This window comes from Phaenicophaeus curvirostris, chromosome Z, assembly GCF_032191515.1.
Source record: "Phaenicophaeus curvirostris isolate KB17595 chromosome Z, BPBGC_Pcur_1.0, whole genome shotgun sequence".
Lineage (NCBI taxonomy): Eukaryota > Metazoa > Chordata > Aves > Cuculiformes > Cuculidae > Phaenicophaeus > Phaenicophaeus curvirostris.
Window position 1 is genome coordinate 22,773,797 of NC_091431.1, and position 24,077 is coordinate 22,797,873.

A 24,077-nucleotide genomic window follows, 5' to 3' on the forward strand; every position below is an offset into this window, starting at 1 on the left:
AGACTTTAAAGAGCTTATTTCATTGTTAGGAGATGCAGTTCTTGCCCGTTGCTGCTGCCTCCATATAATTGTTTCAGTTAGTGTTCTGCTTATCAAGAGAAAGGAGAGTGTTTTCAGATATTGTGAGTACTCCATTTATATTTGCATTTAGATTAAGAAGAAGAAAGTTGACTCAAAGCTCTTGTAGAGGTCACTTAATCTGTTTGGTTGAGAAGATCTGTCCTCCCACAGACACCTCTTCAGCAGTATAAAGGAATACCTCTTCCTGATGACAAGCTCTCCTTGCAGTGTTACCTCAACCTTGGTCACTCTAGAAGCAACATCTTCTATTACAAAAATTTAGGAATAACATCAGAAATTAGAGCACTGTTTGCATAGACAATATCTTTGGACTACCATCTACTGTGAAACCCAGGGCATTCACAATGAGCATCAGTGAAGACGACGTGGAGAAGTTTCTTGATGGTAACCCTGCTTTTGCCAAGCAGTACTTTGAGAAGAAACTAAAAACAGAGCCATCAGATAGCAATGAGAGTGAAATCCTTTTTGAGTTGATCCAAGACATGCAAGAAAGCATCAATATGGAGAAAGTTGTTTTCAAGACCTTGAGAAGAATCAGGTCCCTTATTCATGCCGACCGCTGTAGTCTTTTCATGTACAGGCAGAGAAATGGCACACCTGAACTGGCAACAAGGCTTTTCAACATCCAAGAGGGAAGCACCCTGGAGGAATGCCTGGTCTCCCCAGACTGTGAGATTGTCTATCCGCTGGACATAGGCATTGTGGGCTACGTTGCACAAACCAAGAAAACCATGAACATCAAGGATGTCAAAGAGGTAGGTTTGCCATTTATTCATTCACTCAGTAGGTGAAAGACTCACATGCTTACTAGTACAAGGGGGTCAAGAAGCAGCAGGACGTTTTGGTGCTTGTTCAAACCTCTTGTGGGGTAACAGCTGTATGGTGGAAATGAAAGCACCAGTGGCAGGTCTGTAAGTTGCTTCAAATGTTATTTATGGAGTGAGATGAAGTAAGCACAGGAATTACACAAGGTATTAATGTCTGCAATCAAGTGCACTGTCACATTTGTCTAATTAAAGAAAAATAATATCAAGTTTAGCAGAGAAGAGAGAGCGAGGTACAGTCAGATGTGCACTGAACACACACAGTATTTTCCACACACACTAATGTTCCAAGAGTAATTTCCAAAGAGAAAGAAATCCTTTACATGAAGTCCAGAAAGCATTTTCCACCACAAATGACATTTGAAAATGTTTGCTGTCTGATGAAGCTTGGGACAGGTGCATTAAAGGTGTTTTTATCAACCAGAAGGAGTGGATTTCAGAGCAGGTGGGTTAATTGCAGCCTGCACGTGGGTGATCTTCATTGGAAGCAGCAAGAGGTAAACTTGACCAAAAAAACTCTTTCAACAAGCACTGCACACTGCAATACCAGGATGGGTCAAAGGAAATTGTATGTTTTATTTTTATGCCTTTGTAACCATATTTACGCTCCCATAGTCCTGAGTTGAATCATGTAAAACTGTATGGCAGCAATTACAATCCGCTTTTTCTAATCATATACGTATAAAACTAAAATCCACGTGACCCAAATATGACATTTGGGATTATTCCATCTATTGTTTGCTAGCTACAAAGAGACCATCTGTCTATCCATCCATTTATTGCTCAATACAAGCCTATCCAAATCCTTTGGCAAAAACTTCCTTGTCTGCCACAGAAATTTTTTGGGGGGAGTGGGGAGGAGAGCATTAGAATTTTGCTTAAAATTCTTAAAGTTCTCTGGCATCAGACATTTCTTCAAGATATGGAAGGATTTCATTGCTCTGAGCCAAGGGCTGGACTGCAACTCTAGTACTTTTAGGAAGTGCCATAAGGTGATTCCTTTGAGGAAGATACAGAAACTAAACTCTTAGCCTACCCCAGTCGTCAGGGAATGCCAGCAGTGGGGGGAGTGTGGGGAGAATGTGCATTAGGGAGTGATTATTCTTTCTGGTGCAGCCTTCTGAATGTGATCAGAGCTTCAGGACTTTTCCTAACCCAACTAGAAGGACTCACAGCTGATAAGATATTCATCTGAGCAGGGGCAACACCTTGGGTCAGCAAGACCATCCCTGCGCTCACTAATGGCAAGTGATGGTGGTGTCAATAAGGCCCCGTGAAGGTGAGGTGATAGGCTATCAGCATTCCTTGACTATCCTTACTCTATTTTCTTTTCTTTTGGGATGGGGGCATCTGCGGCATTCATATAAGGAACAAATGGATCAATTCACTTTGTTCTCCCCCTCCATCATGACCTAGCCCTCTCCCAGTGGTGTGAAAGGCAATTCCCCTGCAGGCAACTTCCTCGGCAGTGTAGTCCATACAGATGGTAGCTACACGTTGCAACCACTGCCAAATTGCTCCTGGGGCAGAGGGCGATGAGTTGCCCTCAAGGGCAGGGGGAGAGCGCCCGGAACCATACATGCTGCTGGTGCCAGCTGCATCCTCCCTTGGGATATCTTCTTAATCACCTCCCATGCACAAAGACCGGGCAACATAGGAGGAAATGCCTGGGAGAACATTTTCAAGAGGAATAAGGGGTAGGTGTCTTCATGGACACTGCAAGCCTGCAGTAGCTTCAGGGTCCAGTCAAAGGTAAATTAAAATGAGGGTATGTGAATGTCCCAGCAACTGTAGCAGACAGCACTGGTTTATAAATTGTGGCTACACAGTGCTTTGTGGTAACTGTGCCCCCTTTGCAATGTCAGTGAGAAGTCAGAGAAAAGAATGGAGGAGGTACTGTGAAAGATGTCAGTGATCTGATGATCACCAGTGGAAAGCCTACTTGTTCTGGCAGTGTTGGACATGTTAAGGTTTATGTTTTGCAAGACATTTGCAAAAAGTGAAAACTGCATGTATTGCAGTCAGAAGTCACAGCCAGTTCTCGATACTAGTTTTTTCCTCTGTACCTTGTCCAATTTTATGCTAATTCATTTCTCCTCCTCAATAATGTTTTAAGCAAAACTTTCTTTCGGCAGCTTACTTCAAGAGACTGTGCTTTAACTCGATTTTAAGACTACAGACATTGCAGAAAATGCTTAATTAGTAAATTTTCTGGTTTTATTTTAACAGTGTGCCCAGTTCAGTCCGTTTGTTGATGAGCTCACTGACTACACTACAAGAAACATCCTTGCGACACCCATCTTGAATGGCAAAGATTTAGTTGCTGTCATTGTGGCTATTAATAAACAGAATGGCCCACACTTCACCAGCTCTGATGAAACAGTAAGTGGTCAGTAGCTCAGATTCTATCAAGCAGTTGTCACTTTTGCCATGTAGCACAGCCTCTTCTACACTAGGGATTCTGCTTTAGAGAAGTTCCACTGGTGTGAACTTCCCTACAGGGGTCTCACCCTCTAACAGAAGAGGCTTAATATGAGGATGCTTATCTCAGAAATCTCTCAGGGAAGTTACACTGGGATAAGCCTTATCTCACATCAGTGCAAAGCAAAGCATTTATCCAGGGGAATTACCATGACGTCATTAGAGGGTTCTTGGGAAATCCAGTATACATGAGGCTGCTGATACATTTGACTCATTCTCATTGTTTGCCTTTTCAGCTTTTTCTGAAGTACCTGAATTTTGCCTCTCTGAACTTGAAAATTTATCACTTGAGTTACCTTCACAATTGTGAGACTCGAAGAGGCCAGGTAAGTGCGAAAATGCAATTGGGCTGCATCTCAAAATCAAATCAGTTCATTCTACTTATTTCAAAGGTGTAGCTGGTCTGCTTCAGTGATTCATCCTGAAGAGTAGAAAGAAAAAGGTACCTTCATCTGCTTGCAATTACCACTCCTTCCCCAGAGTCCTTCATTTGTCTCTCTTCCTGCTGCTGTTGGCAAAACAGTAGGAACTGACACAGTGGCACCAGCTTCAGTAGGACTGAGGTCCAGAGGTTTTGTTGAACTCAGGCATTGAAACACTTGGAGTGTTTAAAAACTGCAGCCAGCAGCACCTAGAGATTTCCCCAAAGAATTAAGAATGTGGGGTTTTTTCTTATCTGCTTATTAAAAATTGCTACCAGATTTCTTTTTAGTGACAGCAAAATTATTCTCGTATGCCTGTTTTATTGACATCTCTCAGTAGAAATGTACAACGATAAGAGGTTTAGAGTATTCTGAACTGAAATAACTCAGCCACCATTCTTTTCCATGACTCAGGTTATGAAAGTAGTCTCAAATTTATTGGGACGGATGTCAATCCATGTAATCACTTTCTGCAGCAGACAACTGGTTGTCATTGTAGAAGACATGCAATAAAGTCTGTGCTTCTTGGCAGCCATGCACTTGTCTCTGGTGGGGTTTCTTGTGAGGACAAATGCCTTTTTCAGCAGAACGGATGCAAAATGAAAGTTTATTTTAGAAGCATTAGGATAATAATTTACCCGTGACAACTGGCATTCCTTAGGGGTCAGTATTTGGACTGGTGTTGTTCAACATCTTTGTCAGAGATATGGACAATAGGTTTGAGTGCACCCTCAGCAAGTTTGCCAACGACACCAAGGTGTATAGCATGGTTGACACGCTGGAGGGAAGGGATGTTATCCGGAAGGACCTTGACAGGCTTAGGAGGAGGGCCTGTATGAACCTCATGAAGTTCAGCAAGGCCAAGTGTAAGGTCCTGCATCTAGATTAGGGCAATGCTAGACACAAATGCAGGCTGAGGGGACAATGGATTTAGATCAGTCCTGAAGAGAAGGACTTGGGGGTGTTTGTGGATGAGAAGCTCAATGTGAGCCAGCCATGTGCCCCTGCAGCCCAGAAAGCCCATCGTATATGTGGCTGCATCTAAAGAATCATGACCAGCAGGTCCAGGGAGTTGATTCTTCCCCTCTACTGTGCTCTTGTGAGACCTCACCTGGAGTCCTGTATTCAGTTCTGGAGTCCTCAACACAGGAAAGACATAGATCTGTCAGAGTGAGTCCAGAGGAGGGCCACAGAGACGATCAGAGAGCTGGAGCACCTCTCGTACAAGAACAGACTGAGAGAGTCCAGCTCATTTAGCCTAGAAAAGAGAAGGTTCCAGGAACACCTTATAGTAGCCTTCCAGTACATAAGGGAACCTACAGGAAAGCTGGGGAAGGGCTCTTTATGAGGGAGTGCAGTGACAGGACAGGGGGTAACCATCTTAAGATGAAAGAGGGTAGATTTAGAATGGATATTAGGAAGAAATTTGTTGACTGTGAATGTGGTAAGGCACTGGAACAGATTGCCCAGAGAAGTCATGGATGTAACATCTCTGGAGGTGTTCAAGGCTGAGTTGGATGAGGCTATGAACAACCTGATCTAGTGGAAAGTGTTTCTGCCCAGGGACAGGGACACTAGGTGATCTAGATGACACTAGCCAGCTGGAACTAGATAATCATTCTATGATCCTATGATTTTATGATTATCTCATATGCTTCATCTAATTTGTTTAGTAGTCGAAAGGATGAACGATAGTCCTGTGACACAGCCATCTAGTAATGCTAATTGAACTAAAGCAGAACTAGAAAAGGTTTATTCCTATTGAGGACTTAGCAGTAGGACAGGGAGAGATAAGGGAGTGGCTAGAAGACAAATGAAAGCACCTAAAAGGTGGAAGGACTAATATCTCCTGCTGGGTGTTCTGGTCTGGGGCTGAACCTAGTAGTCATGTATTCATATGTCTCCACTACATCAGCAGATCCCACAGAAAGGAAGGAAGGCAAGAATGAGTTGCGAGACAGACTGCTAGCTCTACCAGTAGTTCAATTGGCAGACCTTTGGCCACCTAGAGAGTTAACATGGCTCATTGTGTTCAACCCAAAAGTACTTAAGTACAGAGCAAGCAAATGATATTCTTGAAGGTGGTCAGTCTTCATAAGACTGGACTTCTACACAGCACTACATGATCACAGAACCATAGAATCATAGAATGGTTTGGATTGGAAGGGACCTTAAAAATCTAGCCCTAGTTCCAGTATCCCTGTCATGGTGATGACCTGACTCTTCCTCAAAGTGCATCTTTCCCTAGTAATTTCTATTGTGAATAAGCAATGCTTTTATACTGCGCAGTGCAGGTTGCTGCTGTACTTTTCAGAAACCGTAGTAAAAAACCCAGTTGTTTACTTGTTACTCCAAAGACATTTGGGAAGTCCTGCTCTCAAGGAGAGATAATGCTTACTCTTGGATTTTATCCTGCAGGTGCTGTTGTGGTCAGCTAATAAGGTTTTCGAGGAACTGACAGACATTGAAAGGCAGTTCCACAAGGCTTTTTACACAGTGAGAGCATACCTGAACTGTGACCGGTACTCAGTAGGTCTCCTGGACATGACGAAGCAGAAAGTGAGTGTTACCATGTGTGTTGTACATCTTTCTGCATTGCTGGTAACTACTGTGAGGTGATGTATGGAGATAACTTTCACTGAAGCAAACAAAACTTAAGCTAGATTTGAGTCATTATTCCTATTTTGGTCAGCAATTTTTTTTTCCATTGTACAAATGAAGATCATACAAAAAATAAAGAAAAAAGGAAAATGGAAGAGCTTATCACTGTGCTGGGACCGTTGAAAGGGCCAGAGGCTAGGAAGGCAAAAGAAGGGCAGACATGACTGCCCATGTGTTTTACCAGAAAGTGTGATCAGCATAAAACCCCAAACTCTCAAATACTCTGTGAAATCAAGTTTTACTCAACTTATTACAACAATAAAGGTAACAAACGATCAGTAGTAATCAACAATAAGTTAACAGTAACAGCTTTACAGGCAATGTATCTAATCCCTACTACAAGAGAATAAGTATAGTAATTAAGAAAGATACATCACCAATTATCACATTATCATCATCCAGATTTGCAGTCACTGGAGCGACCCTTTTTTTTTTTCTGCAGCAAAGATCTGGAGAGCCTTACAATTGGGAAGTCCTAGGCAGTGCATCCACTTGTAGGGGAGGTCTCCAGCCATCACTGTGAGGGGTCAAGCACGTATATTGTTGAATAAACAAATTACATCACCCTTAAAAACATGGAGACTCTGGACAGAGCTGCTTACTGCCTCTCTTTCTCATGTTCTCTGCACCAAAAATAGCACAGCACAATTCCACTGATAACAGCAATGTGAGAAGTTACAGTTAAACACTACACATAACAATGCAATACTAATCATTCATGGGTCACGTATCTTGCTTTAGGCCTGACAATAAGGCCCTGTCACTGCACCATGGAAATCTTGGTCAAAATCTGCAAAATCAGGAAGTCTGTGGATATCAGAAGTAAAGTGAAAGACCATGCTGCTGAGACCAAACTCCCAGCAACAAAGCAGCCACCTTCCTCAAGGACTCACCCACGTGCATGTTGTCTTGTCTTTTGCATGCAATCTGGCTTCATGAAAATAAGCTGACAGAAGATAAATTACTTCTGCAGCTCTCATGCAATTGTTTGCACCTTTGTCAAGTCTTTTGTGGGGGTTACACAGCATCCTTGTCATAGGAACCCTGCTTCATTCCATGGTCAGGGTAACTGAGGCTACCATGGACTTTGATTTCCAGATTTCCACCACGTTGCTTTTATAGGACGCTAACTGGTGAAGAGATGTATTAGAAGACCTTTAGTGTGCTAAAGACACTTAAAGTAGCCTAAGGAAAATAAACAAAACATTCTTTCACTTTAGCAAGCTAGTAAGTAGTAGATCAGCCATACTGGTCACACTCTGGAAAATGAAGAACACATAAAATATTTACACAAGTAGTTTGGTCTGAACAAAAGAGTCGTTTTCACTGAACAAAATGGCATCCTCTGTATAGGCAGTATATGACTATATACAGCCATATAATGCGTCTGACACTTCCTAATTTAGATATACCGTTCTTCTACCTAGTATTGAACGAGTATTTTTTCATACCTTGTTTACACAGCACAAAACCCAGCATGGTAGAGAAGTGATTACTTTGAGGATCGAGGTAGGCCACATTTTTCTACTCTAAAAATACTTCTTCCATTTTAAAACCAGGAATTTTTTGACCTGTGGCCAGTCCTGCTGGGAGAAGTCCCCCCCTACTCAGGACCTCGCACCCCAGATGGCAGGGTATGTGAAAATCGGATTTCTTAAATTCCCTCCTCTCTGGCTGAAGTGCCTCACCACTAATTTTAACACTGTTCTTCTTTATATTTGTAGGAAATTGTCTTTTACAAGGTCATTGATTATATACTACATGGAAAAGAAGACATTAAAGTCATACCGTAAGTTCTCATTTTCTGTATGTTAAATACTGACACAGAGTGTAGTGAAAACCAAGGTTCCCCACGGTTTAGACATTAATGAGAAGATACGCAAAGGACAGATAGAAGACTGTGTAAGAGAGTCAGAACGTAAGTTAGTGCTTCAACTCACATTCCTGCAGGACAAAGATTTTTCTGGGGCACTGGTATCCTGACTTGCAAGTCAGGCTCCAAAAGTCACTGCAATCAATGGTTCTTTTTAGATGCAGAAGTTAAATTCCTTAACTGCTGCAATTTTGCCACTTTCCTTGCCAGGCAGAGATATTAATCCTTCTTGATGGCTTCCCTGTCTCAGTAGGTGAACACATCTTTTGTTGAGGTACCCCCTGTCTCAGCTCTGCCTCTCACCACTCTGCCACTCTCCCAATCTCTCATGGTCATTCCTGCTTCCCTACCTGTCTTCCAGGTTCCTTATTACACTCTAATCCTACAGTCACAACTACCATCTTAAGGCTACTTCTGGTCTTCTCTATTCTCTTGACATCAAACAGAGACTCCTTCTCTCTGAAAATCACTCTCTCTTCTTGTCAATGAATTTTTCAGAGGAGCCTTGGGTGCCTTGGATAAATGTGGAGTAAGAGGAGTTCCACCCAGTTCTAGTCATAGCACTTTGTCTCAGCAGAAGCGCTGCAAGAAAGGCTCCATTGCTTAGGTACAGCAGTGTGCAAAAGTTCTGGCTGGAAGTCACTCTTAGGCAGTGACTTTATCTTTCTTTGTGCTGAAGGTCTGAAACATAGCCCCTACTGCCAGGAATGACTTTTTCTTAACTGTCTGCAGTCTATGATATTTTATGAGTTATTCTGTATGGGTTATTCCTTGAAGGAAAAGAACTTATTATACGTGAAAAAATTTTTGCCTGCACATGTGTACAACCTTTGAAAGTAACAGGACTGTTTAGTAACTGGGGGTGAAATATGTAAATGCAGGTTATACAATCAGCTAAATACATTCTGGCTCCATGATCATTCTTCAGTAAACGTGTATCCTTGATTTCCCTTATGCATTTTTCTTTCATCCAGAAATCCTACCCCGGACCACTGGGCGTTAGTTACTGGACTGCCAACCTATGTGGCCGAAAGTGGATTTGTAAGTACTTAACCTAGGCTCCATCAAGGCTTTCTGAGATTAAGTCATTATTTGTTGCTTTCTCATCAATTCAGGTTTTTGCTTTGGTATTTAAACTTCTCATTGCCCATATTGTAAAACTTTATCTTTTGTGTGATCCCCTAGATTTGCAACATTATGAACGCTGCTGCAGATGAGATGTTTAACTTTCAGGTACTGTGAAAACTTCCAGGCCCAAAGGATTTTACTTTGTTTGCAGAAATGTAATTTAGAGTCAATATTAGGCATATAAATATTTCTTTATCTTATAGTCTTGACATAGAATGGGAGTGCTGATATACCCAGAAAACACATTAAGTACATGGTTTCTTTCTGCTTGCTATTGCTTCAAGGAAGGTCCTTTAGACGAATCAGGATGGACTATCAAAAATGTTCTCTCCATGCCAATAGTCAACAAAAAGGAAGAAATTGTTGGTGTTGTCACATTCTATAACAGAAAAGATGGGAAACCATTTGATGAACAGGATGAGACCCTCATGGAGGTACAGTTCCTTGCTGTGGCTGAAAGTAGTGCATACGGTTGAAAGAGGTCACTATTGCTCATTGTACACCTGCAAAACATCCCCCATTGTTTTGTAGTGGAGTAAGTTTTTTTTTTTGCTTATAGAAGTGTTGTGCATCAGCCTGAAAGTTTTGAAAGCAACTATATGAAATACTCCTTCTTTTTTCAGTTTTGGAAACCCAGCTGGTTTTGCATCATTTTGTTTCAACATCTTGGATTGGACATCTAGCTATGAGCAGCTACGATGTACTAACACAACTAATTTAACATGATCACTTACATGACAGCTGGGCAACTCTCTCAAGAAATTACAGGGAAATTGTCTGTGTAGCTAAGATACAAAGGGTGGCCAGCTATTATATATACCAACCGCAGCTGTAATTAAAGAACTTGCTGCTTAGAAAAGCTTCTGTGCTAGTGTCAGTCCAATACAGGCATTCAGCTCTCGGCATCTGTTAACAATCAGCGTGTTTCCTGAAACAGATTTTTCTTATCGAACAAAAAGATTGTGAAATAAAAAATCATTTTGAATTGGCAACTGGGAAGGAAATAAATTGAGACTAAACACAGGGTGTAGGTAAATATATGAGAATGGTGATGAGACCACCTAGTTCTCCCTTGATTTGAGGATTCCTGACCTCACCATTATGACACCAGCATTTCCACAGGCATGGAGACATTTGCAGCAACACAAAAATAATTTTCTGTGAGCTGAACTGAACAGAAGGTCCTCAGACCTCCAGACCTCCAGAGGTCTAGGCAGATTCAACAGCTGGGAAGCTGCTCTGCTGAGGAGTAAGTTGTGGTTGGGAGCAAATGCACAGTTGTGCATTGCTAGACTTGTGGCCAATGTGGAGCTTATGTCTCTCTAAAAATATATCATGCTATTTCTGTGACTTTGAGGAACAGATGTTTTCGTTATTTCACCGTTTCTTTCTTTTTCCTTCACCAAGTCCTTGACACAGTTCCTGGGTTGGTCTGTACTCAACACGGACACGTATGATAAGATAAATAAGCTGGAGAACAGGAAGGACATTGCTCAGGATATGGTGCTCTACCACGTGAGATGTGACAGAGATGAAATCCAGGAAATTCTGGTAATGCCTCACAACGTGAAGTGCATCCCTAAGTATGCTGGCCTGGCCCTTGATTTATGTAACAGGTCTTCCATCCCACAGAAGTCCTTCCAGCCACAACAGTGTGGAGGCAGCACCTGGGAGCCCAGTTATTTCACAGCAGCAGAGCAAGGCTTTCTTTTGACTCTGTGGTCTGCCCTACAAATGGACAGGCTGCCACATTGTGTCTGCTGTAATTTCCTCAGCAAAGCCAGGCCTGGAGATAAGGCTTATGCAGGTGCTACTTCAGAGCAGGGCTATAGGGGTGGAAGAAAAGCTGATTTAGTCCCCAGAACCTCCTTAGGGCAGAGGAGGTGGACTTAGAGGGCCCAGCTGGAACACTGACTCTAGGGGAACAACTAAAGAAAGCACAAACCAAAATATAGGAGAGGAGAACATTTTTACCAGGAAGAATGGATTGAAAGACTAGAAAAAAAAGTAAAGTCCAGGAAGAAAACACAATTTGCATACGGGAGCTGCCTTAGATTTCCCCAAAGCTGCATAGTGCAAAGTCCTGTTGGGGTTCACTTATCAGTTTAACACATTCGTGCTCTTTGCAGCCAACACGAGAAAAGCTGGGGAAGGAGCCAAGTGAGTGTGAGGAAGAAGAGCTGGCAAGCATCCTGGTAAGAGCAATTTAGTGTTGGAATGGACAGACCTGGTAAACAAATATTGCTTGTAGGTGGGTGGATGTAGGGAACAGTTCCCAGTGTTGGCACACTGGTACAGATCGACAGGGCATCTGGTGAAGGGTGAAGGCAAAGCATACATTCCCTATTTTGCTGTGTGAGTTTTAGGTTATTATCAGGTGGCAGTGAATGCCTTCTCCAGCTCCTGAGGAGACCTGCTCTCTGTCACATTATCTCAAGGAGTTCAAAGTTCACCTCAAAAAACATCAGCCACCTTGACTTATCACACATTTTGTTCTCTGGAGTAACCATGGAGAGGTCTAAGTCTTTCCTTCTAAAACCTTTCAAGTTTAGAGTCTCCAAACTATATCATGTCAACAAGGAAAGTACTTAACAGAACACAGGCAATATTTCCTACACTTGATGAAAAAAGGCCTCCCTTTTCCCCATTAACAGGGTTATAATGAAAAGCTGCTTTTCAGTCTATTTATGTGTTATATTACAAAAGGAACAGTTCCCAGCAGTATCATATTGGCAAATTTTTATTAAGCAAAACCCATTCCAGGTGCTTCTAGTGTTGGCGTAAGTAGCGCAGCAACAAACAGCCCCACCTCTCTTACAGAAAGAAGAACTTCCAGGACCCAACAAGTTTGAAATCTATGAGTTCAGATTCTCCGATTTTGATTGCACCGAGCTAGAGCTGGTGAAGTGTGGCATTCAGATGTACTATGAGCTTGGCGTGGTGAAAAAGTTCCAGATCCCGCAGGAGGTAGGAGATGGGAACACCCATGGACTCTCGCCTTGGATGGCCAGCAGACTTGCTGTGTGGCTGAGGTCCCCACAAGTGCCCTGAGCAGCTCATGGAGTGGCCAGAGGTCTGGTTGCACAGGGGCTTGCGGGGAAAGGGGTATGCATCTTGAGCCCACTCACCCCGCTGAGGGCAGGGAACACCCTGTAAAAGCCCTCGGCTTCTAAATGCAGGTTTGGAACATGAAGCTGGTCTCTCCTGCTCTGCACAGTCTGCTACGGGAGCAGTTTGATATTCTTTCTATATAGATGGGAGCTACGTAACACCAAAAAAATTCTCGCACTTGCTGCATCTAATGCCACTCACAGACACAGTATAAAAGCATCGTTTCCAGGTGCAACACGGGGCAGTGCATGTTTCTGTGCATATTTCATTTGTTATAATGTGTACCCTATTGATTTCAGTGAATATACACAGACACCCATACTTCTAAGTCCATCTGCTTCTCTTCCCCTGCAAACACAGACTTGCCTTTACTTGGTGCAGTTGATACCAGCTTCCCGAATTCTGGCAACAGGAGTGGTGCGACTCTGTGAGAGCAAGGACCCCATAGACCCTGGTGTGCAAGTTCAGGCTTTTTGCCACAGTTAAAACCCATATAGGACTTGTGAAACTAACATTTCTGTGGCTCTGCCACTCCCCAAGGGATTCCTCAGCACGTCATGTGATGTTTATTTCCATCTAGTGGTATCTGGAGTTAATTGGAAAGGCAGATTGGGAAGTAGGAGAGAACTGAAGGAAAATGAATTCACTGAATGGGAATTACTTCAGTGTTTCTTATTTATAGCATGTCATTGGCAAAAAGTATTCAAAATATCTACTCTGGAACAGCTAACCCCTGACACAGGTGTGGAAAGGAGTCACTCTTGGCTGCCCCTCTGAGCAGCTGAGATTTTAAAAAATAAATATTCATCCATGAATTTGGTCTTTATTAAGAATAGCTACAAGAAGTAGTACACATGGAGAATTAGAATAAAGAGGGGTAAAACCAATTTGTTATTTAATGCCCTATATAGTAATTGCTTAGGTGATATGAGCACTACCCAACTCTCTGTCTATGGAACTACACCTCTTGAAGAAAGATATCAGTATTAGTAAATCACAAGACATGGGAGAGACAAATCCTCCTACAAGAGGTAACATAGAGAAACACAGAAATTTAACAAATTCATGAGCAGTAGGATAAAATCTCTTTTACTCTGGACATTGTTGTTTCTTGTTTCTCCCATAGGTGATTCTTTTTTCTTTAAAAGAAGAAAAAAAGAAAGGGAGAGAGGTATTAAAAAGCAGAGAGCTGTATTTTATAGTCCTGTTTAGATCTCCATTAAGCTTTTCACTGTAACAACACCACTAGGGAAGCCTGGTGAAATTACAGCTTCTGATCCCTTTCTGGGGATCTGTATAGATGGTCTGAACCTCGTCCATGACTTCTGCATATGGTCTCTATTGCAGAAGCAACAAGCAGTAGCCTCAGCACACAAACTAACCTCCTCTTCCCCAATGTGCAGGTTCTGGTGAGATTTGTGTACTCAGTCAGCAAAGGCTACCGCAAGATAACTTACCACAACTGGCGCCATGGATTCAACGTCGCGCAGACCATGTTCACACTCCTGATGGTAAGGTAAAACCACACCAGTTAAATCTGTGGCATAGCCTCATTTACAGGAGGCCTTCTGTTGCACCCTGGAGATATGCAGGGCTTCTTCTGGTGTAAGACAAGAGTTTGTCACTCCTATCACAGCTACTGCTAAATGAGATATCCATTTGCTTGAAGTGACAGTCCTTTCATTACACTTAGAGTTGCAGCAAATACTGACCAATGAATGGAGTGCTTTAATTCTCATAGGCACAGATGTGTACAGTGTTGAATAACCTCCAGATTAAATCCTTCTGCAGAGTAGGATATACAGTCTATAGGACTTCCCCTCCTCCAACAGCTTCTGAGAGAAGAAGCCAAACATAGCTGGCTAGGATGGTGACAAACTCACACTTTCCACTTCTAAGCTAGGGTGGAGGCAACCTCACGTTTTCCATTCCCAGGCTAGGGTGGAGATAACTTCATGCTTTGCATTTCCAGACAGGACAGGCACAGGTGTAAGTCTATCACTTACACTTGTGAAGTGGCAAATGCCATTTCTCACGGGCTGTCAGGACAACAGGTGCCCAAACAAGTAAAAAAAATTTATTAGACTGCTGGTCTGCACTGGGGATAGACCAGCACCAGCACCCAGTGAAGTCAGCGTGGGTGACACTGCTGACAGCAGAATGATGCCTACCATCCTAGACAGTCTTTTGGGTAATTCAGCTTGGAGACCCTGTTGCCCAGAAAGATACAGGGCCCCTTCACATAGTACCTTGTGTTGAGTGACTGAAGGGGTGCTTATGAGAACTCTGATGTCCCTAGAGCACACGGCTGCTACAGCAGCAGGTAGGCATTGAGCAGGTATGTACAGCACACATGCTCGCCTGAGTCTGAAACATTTCATTTCCAGCTGCTTTCCCAGTTTAACCTAAGAGTACCATATATTGCACTTAAGTTTCACACGTGTTTTCTGTTCTGCTGGGCTGTTCCAATGAGGAGATCTCCAGCACAGAGCAGTCACAACTCAGAACCTTTCCTGTCACAGACACTAACAGACATGCAAATTCTCTCCCTCCAGACTGGCAAGCTAAAGCGTTACTACACAGACCTCGAAGCCCTTGCAATGGTAACTGCTGCTCTGTGCCATGATATTGACCACAGGGGAACCAACAACCTTTACCAAATGAAGTAAGCACTTTCCCACCTTCCTACCGCTTGAAACCATTTACTGTTGCTCTCGCATGGAGTGGGATTAGACTGCGATCACATCAAATTGCAGTACAGCCCTGTTTTACACACAGGGGTAACAACCTTCTTTTGCCCATATCCTTGCTTTTCAGCTTGAAACAGCATTTGGGTTTATGTTCAGGCCAATGGAGAAATTGAAGTTTTGCAGCACTCTCCGGGGCTTTACTCACCCCCTGGAAAAGCTCCTTTTGTTAAAGCAACAGTCTGCAGGGTGTAACAAGTACAGCGCAGGAATTTAGAATCCTGTGCATCATAGGAGACTCAGGATGCTACCAGGAGCATCCTGGACACAAGAAGCCTACTTTTTGCTGGAAGTTATCTATGGAGAAAGCATTATATGTGGCACTGCCCTTGCCACCTGCAGATGGGTATGAGGGTCATGCTTTCTGTAGGTAGCTACTAGCTACAGAAAAACAGTTGGATTATTTTGTTGATGAGTCAAGCCTCTGTTGTTCAATTAAAGCATTGTCAAATCAAGCAATCAAATGCAAGCTTTTCTGCAATGCTTCCTGGCAATACCGTCTTATTGTTTTCTGCAGCTTTGGAAAAATTTAAGTGAAGGTGGCTGCTGTTTTGTATATAAGAGGGTCTTGCTTTTTACCTAGGAAAGTGTCCAAAGACTGCTACTTTTTCTGTTCTTATTACTAGATGTCAAAATGTAGTTATTCAGGAAGTAAATAAGCCAAATAATAAAAGTTCAGTCATAAACAACATTTTGGGTGAAATTTGTAGTTGGAAGACTGTTTTATACAGTGTTAAAATAGTTGCAAGCAGTGCCAGGGAAGTGTTTTAACTAGTCTGAAGTGATTAACTATTAAAAATATTACATTTAAGTCTTTCAAAATTAGTTGAAATTGTGTGTGTAACAAAATTAAATATAAAATGGGACATTTCTTTTTAAAATTAAGTGCTGCACTAACATCTTTAATTTTTTGTTTATGCAACCAGATCTCAAAATCCTTTAGCTAAACTTCATGGATCCTCAATTTTAGAGAGACATCACTTGGAATTTGGAAAATTCTTGCTCTCTGAAGAGGTTGGTAATGAATTTTAATGCAGGGACACAAAGTTTTTCAGCAACAAGAGTGCTTGGAACAGTATCTTCCTCTGGTTTCTAAACCTGAGGAACTGCAGCTGCCTCACTCTGACGTGCTGTCTTCAGAAGCCATATCATTATCCCCAAAGGAATATGTTAAATACAGAACTGTTCTCCTGTAGTCCCTCTAACATGGCCAAGGCTGACCCTCCCCTTGCTAACTTCATTTCAGGGAAATGCACACTAAGGCTAGGGTCTGGGCACACATTGTGTTTCAAGTTTCAGGACACTCACTTTGTTCATTGAACAAAAGGCAACTCAAGGCACCAACATACGGGCTCACAACCCTTGTACCTTAGAGGAGAAAGCTGAAACTATTGCTGAAGCTATATTTGCCAGGCAAAAAGTGAGCACTTTTAGCTCACTAAAGGGGAGAAAGGGAGATGGCTAGTAACTCACAATAACACAGTGCTTGGATTCTGCAGCTCCTTTTCCTTTGTTTCAGTCACTGAATATCTGTCAGAACCTCAACCGCAGACAGCATGAGCACATGATTCACCTTATGGAAATTGCCATCATAGCAACAGACCTGGCACTCTACTTCAAGTAAGTCAGTCACATACACTGTGTGCAAAAGGCAGAAAGCAGCTGGTACTTTACAAAGGCAAAATGTGATGATTTGCTCTGAGAACCACCCCCATGCAGCAATCCTCTTCACAACACTGCCTCTGTGAGGCTGCCTTTAACACCGACATCAGAACTGGTGAGGCGAACTCAAATAATTAAAACTAATTTTTACTCACTAGATCGCTTTTGTGACATTTTAAGCTTCTGTTTGCAACAAAGCAGTGCTATGTGATCCTCTAATGGAAAGAGATGTCTATTTTTTTTTTTTAAACCTAGCACTTCACCAGTAAACTTACTCATATGGGAAACAGCCTGGCCAGCGCTACATTAACTTCTCTGGGAGATCAGCACAACCCAAATAACAAGTGGTCCATAATAGATGAATATCCAGTTCATAGATGATTTCAAACCCAAAAGCCAAAATTCCCAGACATCTTGGAGCAGCATGCACTGTATTTCTGGGATAAAAGGCTGGAAGTCAGCAATACATGACTTCCTAAAGAGCAAGGAGCTTTCAAAACACACTTTCAAAATAGAGTGCCGAGACCACAGACTGCTTCTATGTTTTGCACCGAAGAATGACTATGCAAAATATGAACAATCCATAAAAGAGGAATATGAGGAAGGGTGTGATATCCAGTCCTCTTACTCCAGGGGCAGAATGGCTATATGGGAATAGATACCCACTTCCCTACCAGGTGAGAAAAAGCCAGTCTTTGCTCTCCTTGGTCCACAGTCTGCAAACAAAGGCTTGGTTGAGATTAGACCCAGGCAAAATTATACAGACATAACACGTAAGTGAGTAGCTTTGTGGATCTGGCCTAAAATATGTTCTCTAATAGTGTTGAAACAGCAGATTTTTCAGATTTCATACTTCTCAAAATATCTCTGTGTTATATACAAATCCCTGCCCAGAATTTGCTACTTATATTTAGGTATATAAATAAGGTTGAAGAGGTCGGACTAAGGATGTAAAGCCAGGTAGCTTCACAAGCCTTCCAGACAGCTCTAGGTTTCCCTAGTTTGCCTAGCATTCAGAGGGAAATTCTTGTGTTGCCTACAAAGGTGGAAGCATTTCTCAGATGAAATAATTTGCAGCAGAAAGTTCCTGATCATGTCTCACTAGTACACTTACTTTTAAGTAATTTACAACAGTCTCCCCTGCTTAAGAGAAGAAGGTGACGTTGCTTAGTTTTGTTGGGGGCTTCCTTGAGGACCTAAACGCCATGACAGCAACTATTGGAAAGCCTTTTGGAAGGGCTATCAATACCAGGATCCATTGTTAACACAATTTTTACCTTATTTGGGAACTTTTTTTTTTTTTTTTTTGCCTCAAAGAAAGAGAACAATGTTTCAGAAGATCGTTGATGAATCTAAGACCTATGATAGTTCAACTGCATGGACTGAATACCTGTCTCTGGAGACAACAAAGAAAGAGGTTGTCATGTGAGTAGTCAGCGCTGGAAAGGTTTGTGATGTGATCACCTGGCGAGAGCTCCGGAATATGCCTTGTGCATCACTGTCCACTCAAATCTGATATTCTGGAAAAGCAAGGAAAGTATAGGTTTTGGAGTGTCCTTCTGGCCACAGACTCCTAAGGAGATGCAGAATCTGTTCTGGCTCTGTACCCTACCAGACCTCTTTGTAGGTCACAAACAGGAGCAGACTGCAGTAGCAAATTAGAGGTATCCAATCCATTAGATGTTCTTCCCAGCAGCAAACAATCTGAATAGCATAATGCTGTTGTTTTGGCAGGACAGATGTTATACAGTGTGCTCTGCACTGCCAATGAATTGCATCCACAGTGTTACTGCAGCCTGCACTGCCAAACCTCCATGAAGGGGTCAGACTGTTACTCCAATGTCAACATGTTCAGCCCAGCAGTAACTAAAGCAGAAAAAATTCTAGCTCCAGAAGCAAGCAGCTTCCTAGCACAAATCCATTTTAATAAGGAGAGCAATCCTTGATGAGTGTCCCAGTCAGAGCCAAGGCTGTTGCAGCAACCCATCTTTCCTAAAAGCAGGGACTGGGGGAGACTTGACACAGTGTTTGGGTAGAAGCACCCTGAGCCTGCAAGACGTGAAATGTAGGCTATAGAGAAGAAACTAATGTCTTTCCTGTTTTCAGGGCAATGATGATGACTGCCTGTGATTTGTCAGCAATCACAAAGCCTTGGGAAGTCCAGAGTAAGGTCAGGTGCTTGATATACTATTATTTTTCTCTAGCTTATATATTAATGTAATGGAATTGCCTAATCTGCCTAGAAGGTGAATCAAAGTTTGCTACCAGAACTGCCAAAAGGACATTAGAGTAATGGTTTTGATAGTAGTTCTGAATTCTGCAGAAAAGTACCCTAAGTATTTAGCCTCATGGGTGACAGAGATTTTTTACATGTAATACATGGGTTGGGTTTTTTCCAGCAATACCTGCTGTTTCCTTAGTTATTTGATGCCCTTTAGGACTTCCTTCCTGAACTGTACTCAAGCAATTGCTAAAGTAAGAAATATTAGAATTTAAAAAGATAAAAGAAATAAACCCCACCTTGCTGTTCAGCATGAAGAAAGGACAACTACGAGACTCATAATAGGCAGCCAAAACTGTGACCAAGAGGTAAATCCTCGAGAGGGACATCCTGAAAACATTGCTTAATAGATGAATAGTGGACCAATGAGCTCCAGTAAAATAAGGTTGTTGAGCTATCACTACATGGGTACAATTCCCTTGCAATTGCTGCCCTTCCAAGGAGAAAGGCTGTGGCTGGGTGTGGACATGAAGTGACAGAGGGGCTAGAAGTGAGACTTTCTTAATGGTGGAGACCTAAATTGCATCAAGTTATGAAGCTGAGGTCAGAGTTAACTTTTCTTTTTTCCTCCTTGGCAATGTAGGTAGCTCTCCTGGTAGCGGCTGAGTTCTGGGAGCAAGGAGACCTAGAAATAAGCGTCCTTCAGCAACAGCCTATTGTAAGTATCATGCAAGAGCCAGACAGTTCAGTTCAGACAGCAAGTCTCAGCAGAAACTTAATACAAGCAACACTGTTGTGAGTCTTCCTGAAATCACCATGCCTGCCAAAATCCTTTGGAAAAGAAGGTACTCAGCTGGGAAAGACATTCTGTGACAGAGCCTCTTAGATGATTCCCAGTGGCTGTGAACCAGCAAGGAGTGACTGTCCCCCTGGAGACTTTGTGCTGATCCCTTATACATAAAGGAAAAATTAATCATAGAGGAAAACAGTGTTTCCAAAAATAAGAGGAAATGCTACAAACTTCATAGAGTACATAAATTATTTCTGATAAATGGACATATATTAAAGCAGTGTTTCTTAATATATTCTTTCTGCTACAATAACAAATGCTTAATTTAGGCATTGAAAGAGACTAAAGTAATTTCCTGATGCAACCTCCACCTTTGTTGTTTCGGTTTACTTAAAGTAGACTTTCATGCACCCCATCTACCCACAGAGGTATCACATATGATACAGTAAGCAACAAGGCCTTATAAGAGTATTGTTTAATGTTCAGTTATGTTTTAGAGAACTGAAACTCTCCTTAGCACTTTATAAGATGAACCTTTTCGCAGGTATCTGGGTGCAAGGAAAAAGCTGTCCTCTTCCCCATTCACAGGCACTGAAAGAGCTGCCTAAAATTTCTGCTAAAATGTCAAAGGAAATAAGCCTACTTCATTCCTCTGCAGTGGAGGAAGAGGGCAGTGATGGACAACCTTTATGGACAGCATAGAATTACCAGGCTGACACAACGTGGCAGTTTTGGGGAAAAAACAGGGGTGTGTTTTTCAATGAAGTGTTCTCACAAATCATGGTGAACTTGTGTCCTCCCACAGCCCATGATGGACCGGAGGAAAGCTGCTGAGCTTCCAAAGCTTCAAGTTGGTTTCATCGACTTTGTGTGCACATTTGTCTATAAGGTAAGCAAAGCGCACCCTGGCACACTCCATTCTTCCCAACAGGGGTCCAAATCCCAGGTGAGTGAGTCCTGCTGCAGCAACTCATGGGTAGATGGATAGGTACAGGAGACAACAGCTGCTCCTCTCTGAGGCATTGCAGCATGGTCCCTCTTTGTGTAGTTAATGCTTTCCCCGCATGAGCCAGCCTCACACCAGGGGAGGTGTTGGGGTTTGTTCTGGGGTATGATGGACAAGCACTACGGCTGCACTCCATTGCGCTGACGGGTGTGTTTCGGTTAGGAATTTTCCCGTTTCCATGAGGAAATACAGCCTATGCTTGATGGGCTGCTGAACAACAGAAATGAATGGAAGACCCGTGCTGATGAGTATGATGCAAAGATGAAAGCACTGGAGGAAGAGAAGAAAAAAGAGGCAGAGAAGATGGCTGCAAAGAAAGGTCAGGAAAAATACTTAGATTTTCATTCCTGAATCAAAAACATACTTATGCGATACTCTCTCTGATCTGCAGCAAGCTTTGCTGACATGGCAGAGTCAGATGTCCAAAACAAGTTTTCTTTCACTTGCTCCACTGGAAAGGTTAAAGACACCTGGTCTTCAAAACTGGCACCATAACAAGCTGTCAAAGTAAACTAACTGCTTAAATGCCCAGGAGGAGCCAGTGGCTGAGAAATTAGTGACATTACATTCAGCATGAACACCCATGCAGCTAGGGACAGCAGAAAGTCCTTTGTAGTATATGTATGTCCATGGAAAAGAGCAGGGAGACATTCCTTTGTACATGGGAGCTGTGACCAAAATGCTATCCCACAGGTCATAAAGCAGAATGAGTGAAGGAAAGCTATCACACTGCTAGGGAGAAGTCTTGAGGAGATACAGTTCATCCCATTTCTAGCCCAGATTCGATTCTACCTGGAAGCAGACAATAGAAGTAATAACTAGTAGCAATTTATTTTGGTAAAGTCAGTGACCAAATTCTGCGGGCCCAGCCTGGGTAGCACTGAAATCTGTCAGCTGCAGTGGGCATTGGGTGAAAGCTTGTTTGGTAGCCTGAGGATCTGTTTGACTCTCAGAAAGCTGGAAGCAGAAGGCTTTTCTGGCCTTTCCCGAGCATCTGAGCAAACTCTTGTCAGAACTTGGTGCTTCCACTCCACAGAGACTGCATCTGAAGTCTCCTTTTGTTCCAAACTGGACCAAAATTGGGCTGAGACCAATGGGATGAGGTTTAACAAGGCCAAATGCCAGGTCCTGCACTTGGGGCACAACAACCCTGTGCAGGGCTACAGACTAGGAGAAGTCTGGCTGGAAAGCTGCCCGGAGGAGAAGGACCTGGGGGTGTTGGTTGACAGCCGACTAAATATGAGCCAGCAGTGTGCCCAGGTGGCCAAGAAGGCCAATGGCATCTTGGCTTGGATCAGAAACGGCGTGACCAGCAGGTCCAGGGAGGTTATTCTCCCTCTGTACTCGGCACTGGTGAGATCGCACCTCGAATACTGTGTTCAGTTCTGGGCTCCTCCCCACAAGAAGGATGTTGAGGCTCTGGAGTGAGTCCAGAGAAGAGCAACGAAGCTGGTGAAGGGGCTGGAGAACAGGCCTTATGAGGAACGTCTGAGAGAGCTGGGGTTGTTTAGCCTGGAGGAGGCTGAGGGGAGACACCTTATTTCTCTCTACAACTACCTGAAAGGAGGTTGTAGAGAGGAGGGAGCTGGCCTCTTCTTCCAAGTGACAGGGGACAGGACAAGAGGGAGTGCCCTCAAGCTCCACCAGGGGAGGTTCAGGATGGACATCAGGAAAACGTTTTTCATGGAAAGGGTCATTGGGAACTGGAACAGGCTGCCCAGGGAGGTGGTTGAGTCACCTTCCCTAGAGGTGTTTAAAAGATGGGTGGGTGAGGTGCTGAGGGGCATGGTTCACTGGTTGATAGGAATGGTTGGACTCGATGATCCAGTGGATCCTTTCCAATCTAGTGATTCTGTGAAAATCGCAACAGCCCATGGGGGGAGATGTTCCTCAAATGATACAGTTTAGAAATTATTAGAGCTTTCCAGATGTCTTATGTCCCTCTAATTCATAGTAATTAACCTAAAATATAAAATGTAAGCACTTTAGCTATGATATGGAAAATTTCTGAAGAATTATTTCCTAACTAAGAAATTGGTGTTTAAGTGAGGAAGGTTTCTATTGACTACAAAACACTTTTTCCAAGGCCTTACATGTATGATTACTTTGCACAGAAGCCTGCTCTGGGTATGAGTACTATAGGTACAACCTGCATAGATCACTGAATAAATTAAAAGTACTAAAAAAACTCCCATAATGGCTGAGAGGAATATTTATGACCATACCTCTAATTTTGTGTTTCTTTTTATACGGCAGATGGAATAACCTGTAATGGAGGAACAGCTCCAGCTTCCAAAACCTGTAGCATACTCTAGAGACGTTATCAAGGCAATATATGCCACCCAAAATGAGAATGCCCAGGCTTTTTAAGGAAAAAAAAAACAAACTAAACCCCCCCCAAAATCACGGCATACAAATATATTTTTGATTGGACTGTTCTGCTACCTTAATTAGGCTTATGACCAGCCAGGGAAGGGCTAGATCTTGTTTGCCTTAATTGCATCTCTTCCTAATGGTGAGGAGCCCATTCTGTCCTGTCTCTTGCTCTATTTAATGCACCTGACATCAGATGGCATGTGGCAACCCAGAACATTTGGCCTGATAAATCAGGTTGCATGACTACAGAAGAGCAGTTCTCCAGCACAGAAACACTGCTTATCCCAAAGCGGACGGAGCATGTTGAATTCATTATCCTGCTCCACACAACCCCATGTGATTGACAGTATATGCAACCATAGCATGCAGAGTAGGAAAACTGGAGAAGAGCCAAATTTATCATATCTAACCCTGTACCTGTTATGATGTCAGAAAGAAATCTGTGGGTGGGGAAAAAGCATGAAAACTGACAGCAGTAAAACTTTAAACTGCTCTAAAGCATTACAATTCCATGTGAATACAAACTCCCCCGCCCCCACCCCCGAATCCACTCACAGAGATGATAGTTCTGCACTTACTAGAATTTGGATAGGTTTCTGCTCTCTAGAACATGGAGTTTACATGGAAACATGGAGCAACACCCAGTAGCTGCCATCTTCACAAGCAGGATCCACGCTGTGCGTTGAGGCTTCAC

General features: G+C 42.8%; 1 protein-coding gene across 1 annotated transcript; it reads left to right on the plus strand.

Moving 5' to 3' along the window:
* On the plus strand, nucleotides 1-23,907 carry PDE6B (phosphodiesterase 6B). Its single transcript, XM_069880460.1, has 22 exons — nucleotides 1-836; nucleotides 3,135-3,287; nucleotides 3,623-3,712; nucleotides 6,227-6,367; nucleotides 8,029-8,103; nucleotides 8,194-8,258; nucleotides 9,317-9,383; nucleotides 9,528-9,575; nucleotides 9,755-9,904; nucleotides 10,878-11,021; nucleotides 11,600-11,665; nucleotides 12,291-12,437; nucleotides 13,985-14,092; nucleotides 15,137-15,246; nucleotides 16,255-16,342; nucleotides 16,848-16,948; nucleotides 18,308-18,415; nucleotides 19,097-19,160; nucleotides 19,855-19,929; nucleotides 20,807-20,890; nucleotides 21,170-21,326; nucleotides 23,264-23,907. The coding sequence occupies exons 1-22, from the start codon at nucleotides 426-428 to the stop codon at nucleotides 23,320-23,322; spliced, it is 2,511 nt and encodes an 836-aa protein (XP_069736561.1). The 5' UTR covers nucleotides 1-425; the 3' UTR covers nucleotides 23,323-23,907.
* Nucleotides 23,908-24,077: the final 170 nt, after the last annotated feature.